At 36.9% G+C, this 13234-nt stretch overlaps 1 protein-coding gene and 1 pseudogene across 1 annotated transcript; one reads left to right on the top strand and one right to left on the bottom strand.

Moving 5' to 3' along the window:
• Positions 1-5163: 5163 nt before the first annotated feature.
• On the bottom strand, positions 5164-5793 carry LOC111828994. Its single transcript, XM_023777587.1, has one exon. The coding sequence runs from the start codon at positions 5791-5793 to the stop codon at positions 5164-5166; it is 630 nt and encodes a 209-aa protein (XP_023633355.1).
• A 1700-nt stretch (positions 5794-7493) lies between these two features.
• On the top strand, positions 7494-10094 carry LOC111828993 (annotated as a pseudogene).
• The last annotated feature ends 3140 nt before the right edge of the window (positions 10095-13234 follow it).

Here is a 13234-nt window from a genome sequence, read left to right as displayed (position 1 = left end):
TGATTTTTTGCCATCTCTTGCATTGAATCATTGTTAGTAGCATTGTCCAAAGTGCGTGAAAACACCTTTTTTTTTCAATTCCCCATTCAGCCAGTTTCCGAAGTATCTCCACAGCTAAGTGAGTACCTGTATGTGGAGGTGGTACAACACAAAATGCTAGGATTTTGTTGTTCAGTTTCCAGTTTTTGTCAATGTAATGTGCTGTTAAACACATATAGCCTTCATGAGTGATTGCATACCACAAATCAGAAGTGAGGCTGACCCTTCCAGGAAGATTAGCTAATTCTCTCTTTAGACTCGCTGCCTCATTCTCATAGAACTTGTAAGCATCAGATGTTGCTGTGTTCCGGCTAATAAATTTAACATCTTCATTCAAATACTTCCAAATTGATCTTACTCTCTCATACTCAACATAAGCAAATGGGAGATCATGTTGAATAATACATTTGGCTATCATTTCACGAAAAACCATATGATCAATCTTCCTAACTTGCAACCTTGCCTCTGAATTGAGCATCATTTTACCAATATCATTATTTCTAGGCTTCAGGTTACACACTATCAAATGAAGCTTGTATGAATTTGTATCGTTTTTGTGTGGATTATATGCATAATCCGACTTACAATGGTTGCACATTGCTCTTTCTTCAGGATTTCCCTTAGCATCTTTCTTAGTAATCACTATAAATTCTTTCCACACTTTTGAATATTGCCTTCTCGGTTTCTTTGATGATGAATTTCCATCATCACCATCATCATCACTATCATCAATGTCGTCATTATCATCAACATCAATCTTAATGGATGACTTTTTACGAGATTTCAATGCTTCAGCTCTATCAAACTGCTTTTTCTTCTTCTGTGGTATATCAGCATCATCATCACAGTCAGTCTTAATGGATGACCGTTTATGTCGTTTAGATTCTTCAGCTCCTTTACGTGGCTTAGAAGTTTTAGCTCCTTTATCTGGCTTAGATGGTTTAGCTCCATCAAACTGCTTTCTCTTCCTCCGTGGTGGTGACTTTTCTTTGTCAACATAATCATCATCATCATCGTCAATCTAAATAGGTGGCATGTTACAACGTTTAGATGTTTGAGCTCCATCAAACGTCTCGTTTTCAGCATTTGCATAATCAACAACTCTCTAAGATTCCAAATCTATTGATCTAAGATCACAAGATTCACGTGACTCCTGCAACAAAACAAAAAATATTACTTTTGTTGTAAACTAGAGAAAATAGAGAGGGAATTGAGATGCTTTATTTATTAGCTTAGACTCCTTTATATAAGGATTGATACAAGTGGTGATAAGTAAACCCTAATACAATAAGGAAAAATTAAGCCTCCTCAACATTGGACGGACCGGGCTTGATATGGGCCGGGACGGACTGGGATTGTTATGACAATCCACTATATGATATATAACACTCCCCCTTGGATGTCATAACTGTTGTGAGCTAGTAATACACTTGGGGATGTTGCCTCATTAAAACCTTACCAGGAAAACCCATTGGGATAAAACCGTGGTGAAGGAAAAAGAGTACAACACGTATTACTCCCCCTCATTTGAAGCTCACTGAAGATCTTTCAACCGATGTATTTCAATTTGATTTATAAGTTTCTTAAACGTTGAGGTTGGAAGCGACTTAGGGAATAGATCCGCCGAATTGTCACATGATTGAACTTGTTCCACTTGGACCTCTCCGGCTTTCTGTAATTCATGAGTGAAGAAGAACTTTGGCAAGATATGCTTTGATATATCCATCTTTAAGTTGAGCTATGCAGGCAGCATTATCTTCATACATTATTGTTGGTGTTGCCTTCCATTCGGTCATCCCACAATCGATCCTAATATGTTGAGTCATGGACCTCAACCAAACACATTCACGGGTGGCCTCATGCATCGCCGAAATTTCAGCATGGTTGGACGATGTGGCTGCAATTGTTTGCTTTTGAGATCGCCAAGATATTGTCGTACCACCGTGTGTGAAAACATAACCAGTTTGTGATCGACCGTTGTGCGGATCCGAGAGATTACCTGCATCAGCAAAACCAACTAATCCCTTTTTCGGTTGGTTAGTATAATATAGACCCAAATCTTTTGTACCTTGTAGGTAACGAAGAATATGTTTAATCTCGTTCCAGTGCCTTTGGGTCGAACATGAGCTAAATCTTGATAATAAATACACGGCAAAACATATATCTGGCATAGTGTGGCTCGCTAGATACATTAGAGCTCTTATGGCACTGAGGTATGGCATTTACGGACTGAATGGATCACTATCCAATCTAAGGCTTCTCACCACCATTGGGCCTGGTCGATGGGCGGGCCTAGTCCTTATTAAATCTCCTTGAGTACTCTTTCATTGGATGCCATTTGATGCACAAGGATTCCGTTATTCACGTACTCAAGTTGTAATCCCAAACATGTCTTAATTATTGCTTAGGTCTTTCATTTCAGATTCTTTCCTTTTATATTCAACTGTTTGGTCGATTACCTAGAGGTTTAAATCATTCATATACACTACTTATGATTACAAATCCTTTTTTTGCAAACCTCTTTATGAAAATACATGGACTGATGGGATCATTTATAACCTTACATACGCCCATTTAGTCTAAGTCCATGAAAGGATTTGTCCAGCCTTATGCAGTGCTGTTCTCGAGAACCTTTATTATTTTTGAGCTCAATACCCTGTAGTAATCTCATATATTATCCAGTGGACTTATATAAATATGCAGGCATTACATCCATTAGCTGCAACTCAATTCTTTATATATATATATAGCCAGACTTAGCAAAAAATTTAAATGTCTTAGTATCCACCACATGGGAGTATATGTCCACATAATATATTCCTGGTCTCTGTGAGAATCCTTGTACAATAAGCCGTGCTTTATATCTCAAGATTTCACCATATTTATTTCTTTTCGTCACAAAGATCCATTTATGTCCAACTGGCTTTATATCGAGAGGTGTCCTTATTATTGGACCAAATACATTCTTCTTCTTTAATGAATTTAACTCCACGTTTATAGCTTACTTCCATTTATTCTAATCTGATCGTTGGGTGCACTTTATTATAAACGTGGGTTCTAGATCCTCTCTTATCAATTTCATTTCAAATTCTACCTTGTATACAAATATATCATCGATGTCGACATCTTTTCGGTTCCATCTTATCCCGGACATAACATAATTGATCGCTATCTCATTATTATCAAGAACTTCATCAGTACCTTGAAGCTTGGCGTCCCAAGCCTCATTGTTAGGTATATGAGGTTTGGTTATGTCTCGGGTAACCACGGTTTTCTCAACCTCGGATTCATTCTTAGCACCGTTTTTTATTTTTCGAGGGTTCTTATCTTTGGAACCTATTGGTCTACCACGTTTCATACGGGCTTTAGACTATTTAGCAACTTGATTGTGTCCTACCTGAACATCAATTCTTATTGGTGCATTTATAGCTGGTATATGTGACTTTGTCACTCTGTTTGGGTCAAAGGAATCTGGCAATTTTATCAGCTAACTTTTGTATTATCTTTTGGACTTCTAAGTCATATTCCATAGTTCGAGGATCTTGCCATGATAAGGATGATTGATTCCATGTAATTTCCTTTACCAGCTAATTATTATTATTCCCCCCCCCCTCATAGTGGGTAATTGGATTCGTCAAAATGACAATTCGCGTACTTGGCCTTGAATAAATCAATCGTGGTCGGCTCAAGCTACTTATTTATTATGGGAGATTCATATCCAACATATATCCCCATCCTCCTCTGAGGACCCATCTTAGTTCTCTGTGGTGGAGCAATTGGTATATATACGGCACATCCAAATGTCTTAAGATGGGATATGTCTGGCTCATGACCCCTTAATAATTGTTTTGGGGAATATGTATGCTCATTATATGGCCTGATGCGAATTAATTCAGCTGCATGTAAAACAACATGTCCCCAAGCTGAGATCGGGAGTTTTGATCTCATTAGCAATGGTCTGGCTATTAGTTGTATTCGTTTTAAAAATAATTCAGCCATACCGTTTTGTGTATGTACATGTGCCACATAATGTTCCACACTTACCCCCATGGACCTACAATAAGCATTAAAAGCTCGGGACGTAAATTCACCAGCATTATCAAGACATATAGTCTTTAAAGGAAAATCTGGAAAGTGTGCTCTTAATCGAATTATTTGAGCAAGTAACCTCGCAAACGCCAAGTTGCGGGTTGATAATAGACATACATGTGGCCATCCTGTGGACGTATTAATTAGTACCATGAAATATCTAAACGTCCCACAAGGTGGGTCTATTGGTCCACAAATGTCACCATGTATTCTTTCCAGAAAATTTATTGTTTCCTTAGTCACTTTGACTGGTGATGGCCTTATTATGAGTTTCCCTTGTGAACATGCTACACACGTGAGATTCTTTGAGATAACTCTTCTTTCTTTTAATGTGTGCCCATACGTATTCATTATTATTTTTGCATCATACTCGACCCGGGATGACCAAGCCGGTCGTGCCATAAAGTGAATCTCTCGGTAAACTCTTTACTTACCGTGGCATTGGCTTCTATCATACTGGCCTTAGCACAGTATATGCATGTTGATATAGCGGGTATAGTCTCTAGGACTTTCTTATGGCCTTGGGCGTTTTCATAAATATAAGGAACTCTTTGTTTCCTTCGCCCTTGGTTTCAACATGAAAACCATTCATTCTTATATCTTTAAAGCTTAATAGGCTCCTCTTTGAGCTAGGTGAATATAACGCATTAGAAATTTCTAAATGCGTACCCTTGGGCAATAATATATGGGTCTGGCCGTAGCCTTCAATTAAGTTAGCCATACCCGCTATGGTACTTATATTGGCGTTTTAAGTGTAAGGTCAATGAAGTATATTTTATCTCTTAAAATCGTGTGGCTTGCCCCACTATCCACCACAAATGTATCCATGTCCTTTTGTATACTTTAAAATAAGAATTATATCTTAAACACTTTTATAAAATTATTCTCATATTAGAGACAAATCCATAGTAATTATTGAGAATACATCCAAAGTAATAAAAATTCAGAGAATTATAAAGCTTGACGTAAAACTTGATGTCGAAAACTTGGTTATTCAAATAAGCTTCTGGTTTCTTCCTAATTATCATAATGCACCTAATGAGCTTCTGGTTTCTTCCTTTTGAAACTCTCTTGATAAAGGTCAATAAAATGTTTGGGAGTCCGAAAATTCTTAGCCCAATGGTTCCCCATCCCACATCTATGGCAAATTGATTTTCCTGTCGGGTTTTGCGGCTTAAAAGATGTACCACGGCCACGGCCTTTACCACCGTGATACATGCGGCCTAGACCTTGCCCATGACCGGAGGAGTGACTACGGCCACGTCCTTGCCATTTAGCACGTCCACGGCCGGATGTATTATTGTCTCTTTGGACGTGGTTAATCTCTTTGGTTTCTTTCTTATCCGATGCAACAACATTGGCTTCAGGGAGTGGAGCTGATCCCGGAGGTCTCATCTCGCTATCTCTCATTAATAATTCATTTTTATGCTCGGCGAGCAATAAACATGAGATCAGACTTGCATATGTTTCAAAGCCTCTTTCACGATATTGTTGTTGTAACAATACGTTACTTGTGTGGAAGGTGGAGAAGGTTTTCTCAAGCATATCCTTCTCACTTATCTCTTCTCCACACAGTTTGAAGATAGAGACTATCTTAAACATGTCTGAATTATATTCATCCACGGACTTAAAGTCCTGGATCCTGAGATTCCTCCAATCATACATGGCCTTTGGTAATAACACCGTACTTTGTTGATCATATCGAGTTTTCTACTCATTCCAAAGGTCCAAGGGATTCTCAATAGTCAGGTACTGATCCTTGAGACTCTCCGCAAGGTGATGGCGAATAATCAATATTGCCTTATATTTATTCATTTCGGGCTCGTCATTCTCATTCATAATACATTCACCGAGCCCTAGAGATTTTAGGATAATCTTAGTATCCATCGCCCATTGTAAATAATTATCTCCAGAGAGATTAAGGGCAGAAAAATCCAAGTTATTGAGTTTCGACATCTGAAAAGACATATGCTCATTATTAGGTTTCATTATATAATTTCATGCTTGATCGATTTTATTTTATAGAAATATTAAGGTGATCATGCATTCATATCCGATTTTCATAATAATCATATATTAGGATTTTATAACTTCATATTAATATAAATAAGCAACAATCCATATGAGAAACAAAGTTATAATCGATTTTAGGGTTATATGAAAAGCAGTCCAAACAACAATCTCATATTGTACGGTTTCGAAATTTCGCATGAAAAAACAGTCTAAACAACAATCACATATTTTAGGGTTTTATAATTTCATGTGAAAAGTACTTCAAACAACAATTTCATATTTTTAGGGTTTTATAAATTCATATGAAAAGTACTTCAAACAACAATCACATGTTCAAGTTTCATGGTTTTAAGATTATAAACATGAAACAATGGTTTTAGGGTTTATGTTGTTTACCTCTTGAACACCTATTGATTACAGAATGGATTTGGACCGGGAGCTAAAGACCTCAATAACTCAAGCAAGATCCAGAATCGCCGTTAACCTCCTTGGAGTAGCAAGAGAACGTCGAGCTTCTTAGGTTTAAGGTTTAGGGGCAATTTTAGCTTTTAGCTTTTAGGGTTTAGAGAATCATGCTGATAACGTATTGTAACCTCGAGAAAATAGAAAGGGAATTGAGATGCTTTATTCATTAGCTTAGACTCCTTTATATAAGGATTGATACAAGTGGTGATAAGGAAAAGATTAAGCCTCCTCAACATTGGACGGACCAGGCTTGATATGGGCCGGGCCGGACTGGGCTTGTTATGAAAATCCACTATATGATTTATAAAAACTTTTAACTTTTATCTTGACTAAATATTCAATTATCTTGAGTCTAGACACTAATTAAGGTGTTGATTAGTTCTCCCGATTTCAGCCACCTAAAGGTTGGTGGCGGGCGATTGCGTTTGCTAGCGTTTGGTACCAATCATAGAAAACGCTCTAAACTGCTTCAGCTCGCTCGAAATCGATGGATTTCAAAAGCTCATCCCCGCAAGTGTTTGCGATTGCGGGCGTTTGCGGTTGGTTAATTAAAAAAAACAATAAATGACAATTTTGATTAAAAAGAAAATATAGCATATATATTCTTACATATCTCCATCGTACGCTCATTGTCTGCAACCCTAAATTTTTAAGAGCTGTTTTTCCTCCATCAAAATTATGGCATCTACCCAAGCTAATGAAAGTCAAGATGCAAACGTAAGTTATATATATATATATATATATCTTTCTTCCATTCATTAGCTCTAACGTATGTTCTCAAAGAATTTGATGACATCATCCTTTGCATGTGTATTTTTCTGAGCTTTTTTGATTGAATATGTGTTTAAACTTGTTTTATGGAATAGAAACTCAACTGGTCAGATGAGATGACCCGTTTATTGTTAGAATTGATAACACTAGAGAAACAAGCTGGAAATTCAAGAAGAAAAAGTTTGAGTGAGAAAGGAAAATAAAACGTTCTTATTGATTTTAAAAAGAAATTTCCAATAACCTTAACGTGGAACAAAATTAAGAACAGACTTGATACTTTAAAGAGGCAATACGAAATCTATCGTAAAATCACGTTTGGGTCGACTGGCCTTGGATTTAATTCGACGACAGGAAGTCTTGATGTCCCTGATCATTGGTGGAAAGATAAAATTAAGGTATGTAACATTTATATAATATTCTCATGTGCTATTGTTAAATTGGTTTGTTGTGTGGGTTGATGAATAACTTATTTAAATCGGTTTCATAAATTGGTGGTCACTATTACATGCTTTATTATAAATTTGATTTATGATCCAACTTTATACTTTATTATGATCGATTTATATTACTGTTCGTTGGTTTAAAAAATAAGAGCTTACGTAATGGAGTAATTTAATAATTTGATCGGTGTTACTATAAGAGTATTATATATAACGATTATAATATGTTTTATATATTTGTGAATATTGTATTTTTATTTATTTTATAATCGCATCTTGAATAAATTTTTGTTTTGTTTTATAAGGCTTATCCTGAAGGTTCGAGGCTTCGGTTGCAACCATTGCGGTTTCTACCACTTCTTGATGTGGTATTCCAAGATGAAACTGTTGTGGTTGAAGAGTCATGGCAACCAAGACGTGGTGTACGCCGTCATACTCCAGTAGTTGACTTAAATGATAATGACTGTACAAACAATAATGGTTAAGAGACAGATCATCTGATGCGTAATCATGATGAACATGGTTCTATGAAAACTCAAGACCCAAATAGGATGTCAAAAATTCCTAGGGAAAGCTCTGCAAATCTAGGCGACGTGGATCTGTCATTTGCATCACAAGAGAGATCTTCCACACACACTCAAGTGAAAAATGTAAGTTGGAACAGAAAGTGTAAACAGAATCCAGTAGACTGACACTCGACCGTATTGCTGCAACTATGGAAGAGCGGAATGATAACCTTGAACATATGACAAATGCAAAGTGTAGAAATCAGTCAACAAATTCAACTGAAGAACGTATGGCTCTTGTTGTCAAATATGTGAGGGCAGTACCTGATCTAGTTCTGATGACAGAGCTTTATTGGGCATCTCTTGATCTTATTTCTTGCTCTCCCAGATGATGAGAAGCTACATTTTTTGAAGCGACAAACCAAGGAGTCTCGTAATGATTTTTTTTTATGCTTAGTTTTGGTTTTGTTGACTTGATATTCTATGCTTTCTTTTTTTTGGTGAGAGATATATTATGCTTTCATGATTCCAACTTAGGTGACAAGAATTTGATTTTTTCAGGAAGGAAGTGACATGGAGTTGAACACAATCAGAGAAATAATAGAAGCAGATGACCAAGTTATTGAAGCAGTAATTTTTATTGACCGTAATCGTTTTTGTGAAATAGAACAGTTGAGAACGGATCCAGAACGTGGACAGCGTATAATGCATCAACTAATGCATGAAAGCGATACAAAATGCCTCCATCTTTTACGTATGAGACAAAGAGTATTTCTTAAGCTCTTAAATACGCTAAAGAATTATGGTCTTAAAGACTCTCATTGGGTAAGATCTAAAGTTGCACTAGGAATGTCGCTCAAGATTTTGGGACATAATCCATTACAAAGAAGTATAGCAGCAGATTTTCAAGTTGCACAGCGGACGATGACAACAAAATTTAATGATGTTCTTAATGCCCTTTGTTGCTTGCATTCAGACATTGTTTCATGGAAAAGAGAAGAGCTTGATGATATACCACCACAAATCAAATATATCAAAAAACGAGCATAATAGGAGGTATTTTCCATATTTTCGAGATTGTGTTGGAGCTATAGATGGTACGCATGTGCGTGTTCGTGTTGGTGGCAATCAAAAGATCACCTACTGGAATCATCATAACTACACATCAATGAAAATTTTGGCAGTGTGTGATTTCAATATAAGGTTTATATACACACGTATTGAAGTCCCGGGACGCGCACACGACTCTAAGATATTGACATATTGTGCACGTCAGGATAATTTTTTTCCATTTCCAAATTCAGAGAAGTATTTTCAAGTGGATTCGGGCTATCCTAATCGGCGGGGGTTTTTGGCTCCATATCGAGGTGAAGCATACCATCCAAATCATTTTGCTGGACGTAGACCAACCAGGTTGAGAGAGACATTTAACAAGAGACATTATTCGCTTTGATCAGTAATTGAAAGAACATTTGGAGTGTGGAAGGGAAAATGGTCTATTTTAGAAGTTTGGGTTCGTTATGATGTGAAAATGCAGGAGAGGATAGTTGCTGCAACTATGGCATTGCATAATTTTATTCGAGATTCTAATGAAGTTGACACAGACTTTAATGCTGCAGAAGAAACCGAGAACTATGATGCTGATCCAGATGGAAACACATCTCCATCTCGTGAAGATAACGTACTCGATCGAAATTATGATCCAACAGCTGATGAATATATGTCGACAGTTAGAGATGACATAGCAAGAGAGATATGGGATGATCCTTAGAGATGTTTTTTCTTGGAATAAATGCATAAATTCATATATTTTGACTAATTATTTAGTAATTTATTTATGATTTAAAGTTATTATTCATATTTATTTTTAATACTTTTTATCATAATAATATAGTTTTGGTTTTATACACTTTTATAATGTATTTATATTTATTTGGTAGTTTTTTTTATTTTAAACCGCTATTGCAATCGCTGGTCTTCCAGTCATAAAACTCCCGCTAAGACACTCAATTTCAAACGATAAACCAGTCGTTCAAAATGCTTTATAACGCTTGAAACCACAACCGCCTGCTTCCACAAACTCCCGTAACCGCAACCGCAACCGCTGCGTTTAAACCAGTCAAGCCTTAGTAACTTACCATTGAAAATTTTGTTTTATGTTAAACGTGGCTGTCTTAAGGTGGTGAAACTGTGATGGGTGATGACTGATATGAGGTGTGATCGATGATGAATGATATGAATGGTGAAGCTTAGAATACTCAAAGTTACTACTCTTCCAAATTGTTTTGAGGGTGAGGCGTAATCAGGTTTTTATGTTTAGGTTAAATGTTAACTTAAACAGGAGATTAGGAGATAAAAAAAACTTCTATCATCTATCAACAGACTAAAAATTTCAAAAAATTTTGCAGCCTAATCCGCAGACCCGCAAACCCGCCTTGGATGTACCCGTTAAATCCGTGTTCTGCATGGACCATGCTCGCTACCCCCGCCATTTGATGGACACAAATTATAGTGTCCAGGCCCGCCCCGCAATGGTACTAAATGGGCCATTCCCGCGGACCTTAAACCCGTTTGACAGCTCTATATATAAGTAACAAAATCAAAGAAAAGAGGGCGCATATCAAATCTGAGTTGTTGGATGAGTTGCAGTTATATCAGAAAAGTTGTTTTGTCTGGATTTTACTCATTTTAGCACTAGATTTATGCATTTTTTTGTCATTTTAGGTCTCATTACTTGATAATTTATGCATATTTGCCTTGTTTTGCTTCACTTGTAGAATCTAGGCCTTGCATTGCATGCATTGTAGTTTTTGTGCATAAACATGTGTTTACCCAAGGGAAAAGAAGCAAATCGCGACAAATCGACCAATTGTAGATGTTGCATCCAATCGAGCAGGAGGATCCGAGCCATGGAATCGATCGAGTGGACCAGAGAAGCAGCTCGACCAACCATCCGATCAAGTCATCCGACAAGACCGATCGAGTGCACGACCGAGCAGACCGATCGAGCACCATTAAACCGACTTTCTATTTTGTCTGCTAGTGTTTTAGGGCTACCTAAACTTACTATAAAAAGGCTCTTTGCATAATAACTTATCATCTCGAGTTGTATTAGGGTTTTTTGTCATTTTGCTTTAGAATTTCCAGAATCTTGTAAACGTTATATCTTTTGATCTATTGAGTATTTTCTGTTGCTTCTTTGTATTATCTTGCTCAGATCATTATCTATCTACTAATGCATGATTTAGAGATATGTGGGTTTGAGTTATTGAGTATGTTTGTCAGATCTCAGTAGATTCTTAAGGTTTTGGGGATGAGTTAGATGTGTAGGTGGAGAACTTTAGGTAGTTAGGTTGCCCATAGGTAGAAATGTTTAGCTTTCCTTCTGGATTAAGGTATATAATACTAATCTCATTCTGATCAAGTGGTAATTAGTTCTCAGGCTTCCACGCCCAATAGGTGTTCGATGGAATGCCGGATAATCTAATATCAGAGTATTTCATGTCTAGCCCAAGATATTGGTTGTCTAGAGTGTTATTTGACATTAATGAGCTGAGTCTTAATGCATATTCATTTCATGTTTCGTCAACCAGAAGTTGAGATTAGGAAGTGATTCGAATTTGATAGCTTTTGTCAAGAGATTGAACTGGTTAGCTTATGAGCTTGTTGTCTAGGAAACAACACTGTTTGTGTTTGATTAATTTAGCAACCTAGTGAACTTAAAGATCTCCACTGAAGTCACCATCTCATCCCCATAACCTCCCTTTAATTGATTGATTTATCTTGCTTCATTTATGTTCTTGCATTTCTAGTTCAATGCATGTTCTTATTTTTGTAGTTTCATTTCTGTTTCAGTTCAATGTTGTGTCTTGCTCATGCTTGTTTTAAATTATATAGTTGATAGTTTAAAACCTTTCTTGCTTGGCTTAACTTGTTAAATATTGATTGCATATGAACTGTTTGCACGCGTCCTTATGGATTGATAAAACCCTTTATACTACAATTATATTGGGTGATTGATACCAAGAGCCGTAGAAACGTGCTATCACAAATTCAACTTCCAAACCTGGAAACCAATCCGTTGACAATGACTCATTCGTGTTCCACACTTCAGGGTCAACACAACATAACCAATTGCATTCTCTAACCTTAGGTGAGAGGATTATGTTGGAATCCCCAACATCATTTCAAGCATTACCAACCGTTTCAATGTGTCAGAAGGCGACCTACAATCTTTCACGAAGGTACATGATTTCTTATTGTCCCTGACATCTTCTACTAATTTCATTAAGTTAACATATCTTTACTTTACTATGTGAATAGGATCAAACATTCCCAAATGAACTCTACATGTCAGTATCTGAGTTGCAGCAAAATAAGCCACAACAAATCCAAAGGGACGTTGCTCTGAAAAGGAATTGCCGTAGATATAGCAACGGAATCTTTCACCGTTTAGCCATCATGAAGATAGAAAAGATTAGCATCATCGGACGTGAAACAAATTGGAAACTCAATCAATAAAATGTTGTGTCACTAAACTTCAAAATGCAAGATTTTTAACGGATTTCTTCATTTTTACAATTTACAGAGAACTTTATGACTCGCTACCGCGTTGTCTTTGATTGTGAGAAACCGGTACTGGGTGGAAAGAATCTGATTCTGAGTTTCTTATCAACTGATCCTCCTTGTAGACTGTAGAGGATATTTTGATCAAGAACACTGAAGTCCTAATCTTCTTTCTAACTTGATTTTTTTTCCATGGCTAAAGGTTACACATGTGAGACCTCAGCTCGGATACTTCCATCAAACCGTTCCTCAGCCTCTCTCTCTCTCTCTCTCTCTCTCTCTCTCTCTCATGGGTCTCTCTCTCTCTCTCTCTCTCTCTCTCTCTCTCTCTCTCTCTCTCTCTGT

This window comes from Capsella rubella, unplaced genomic scaffold (genome assembly GCF_000375325.1).
Source record: "Capsella rubella cultivar Monte Gargano unplaced genomic scaffold, Caprub1_0 scaffold_8, whole genome shotgun sequence".
NCBI classification, from domain to species: Eukaryota; Viridiplantae; Streptophyta; class Magnoliopsida; order Brassicales; family Brassicaceae; genus Capsella; species Capsella rubella.
This window is presented reverse-complemented; position numbering and strand designations above follow the sequence as displayed.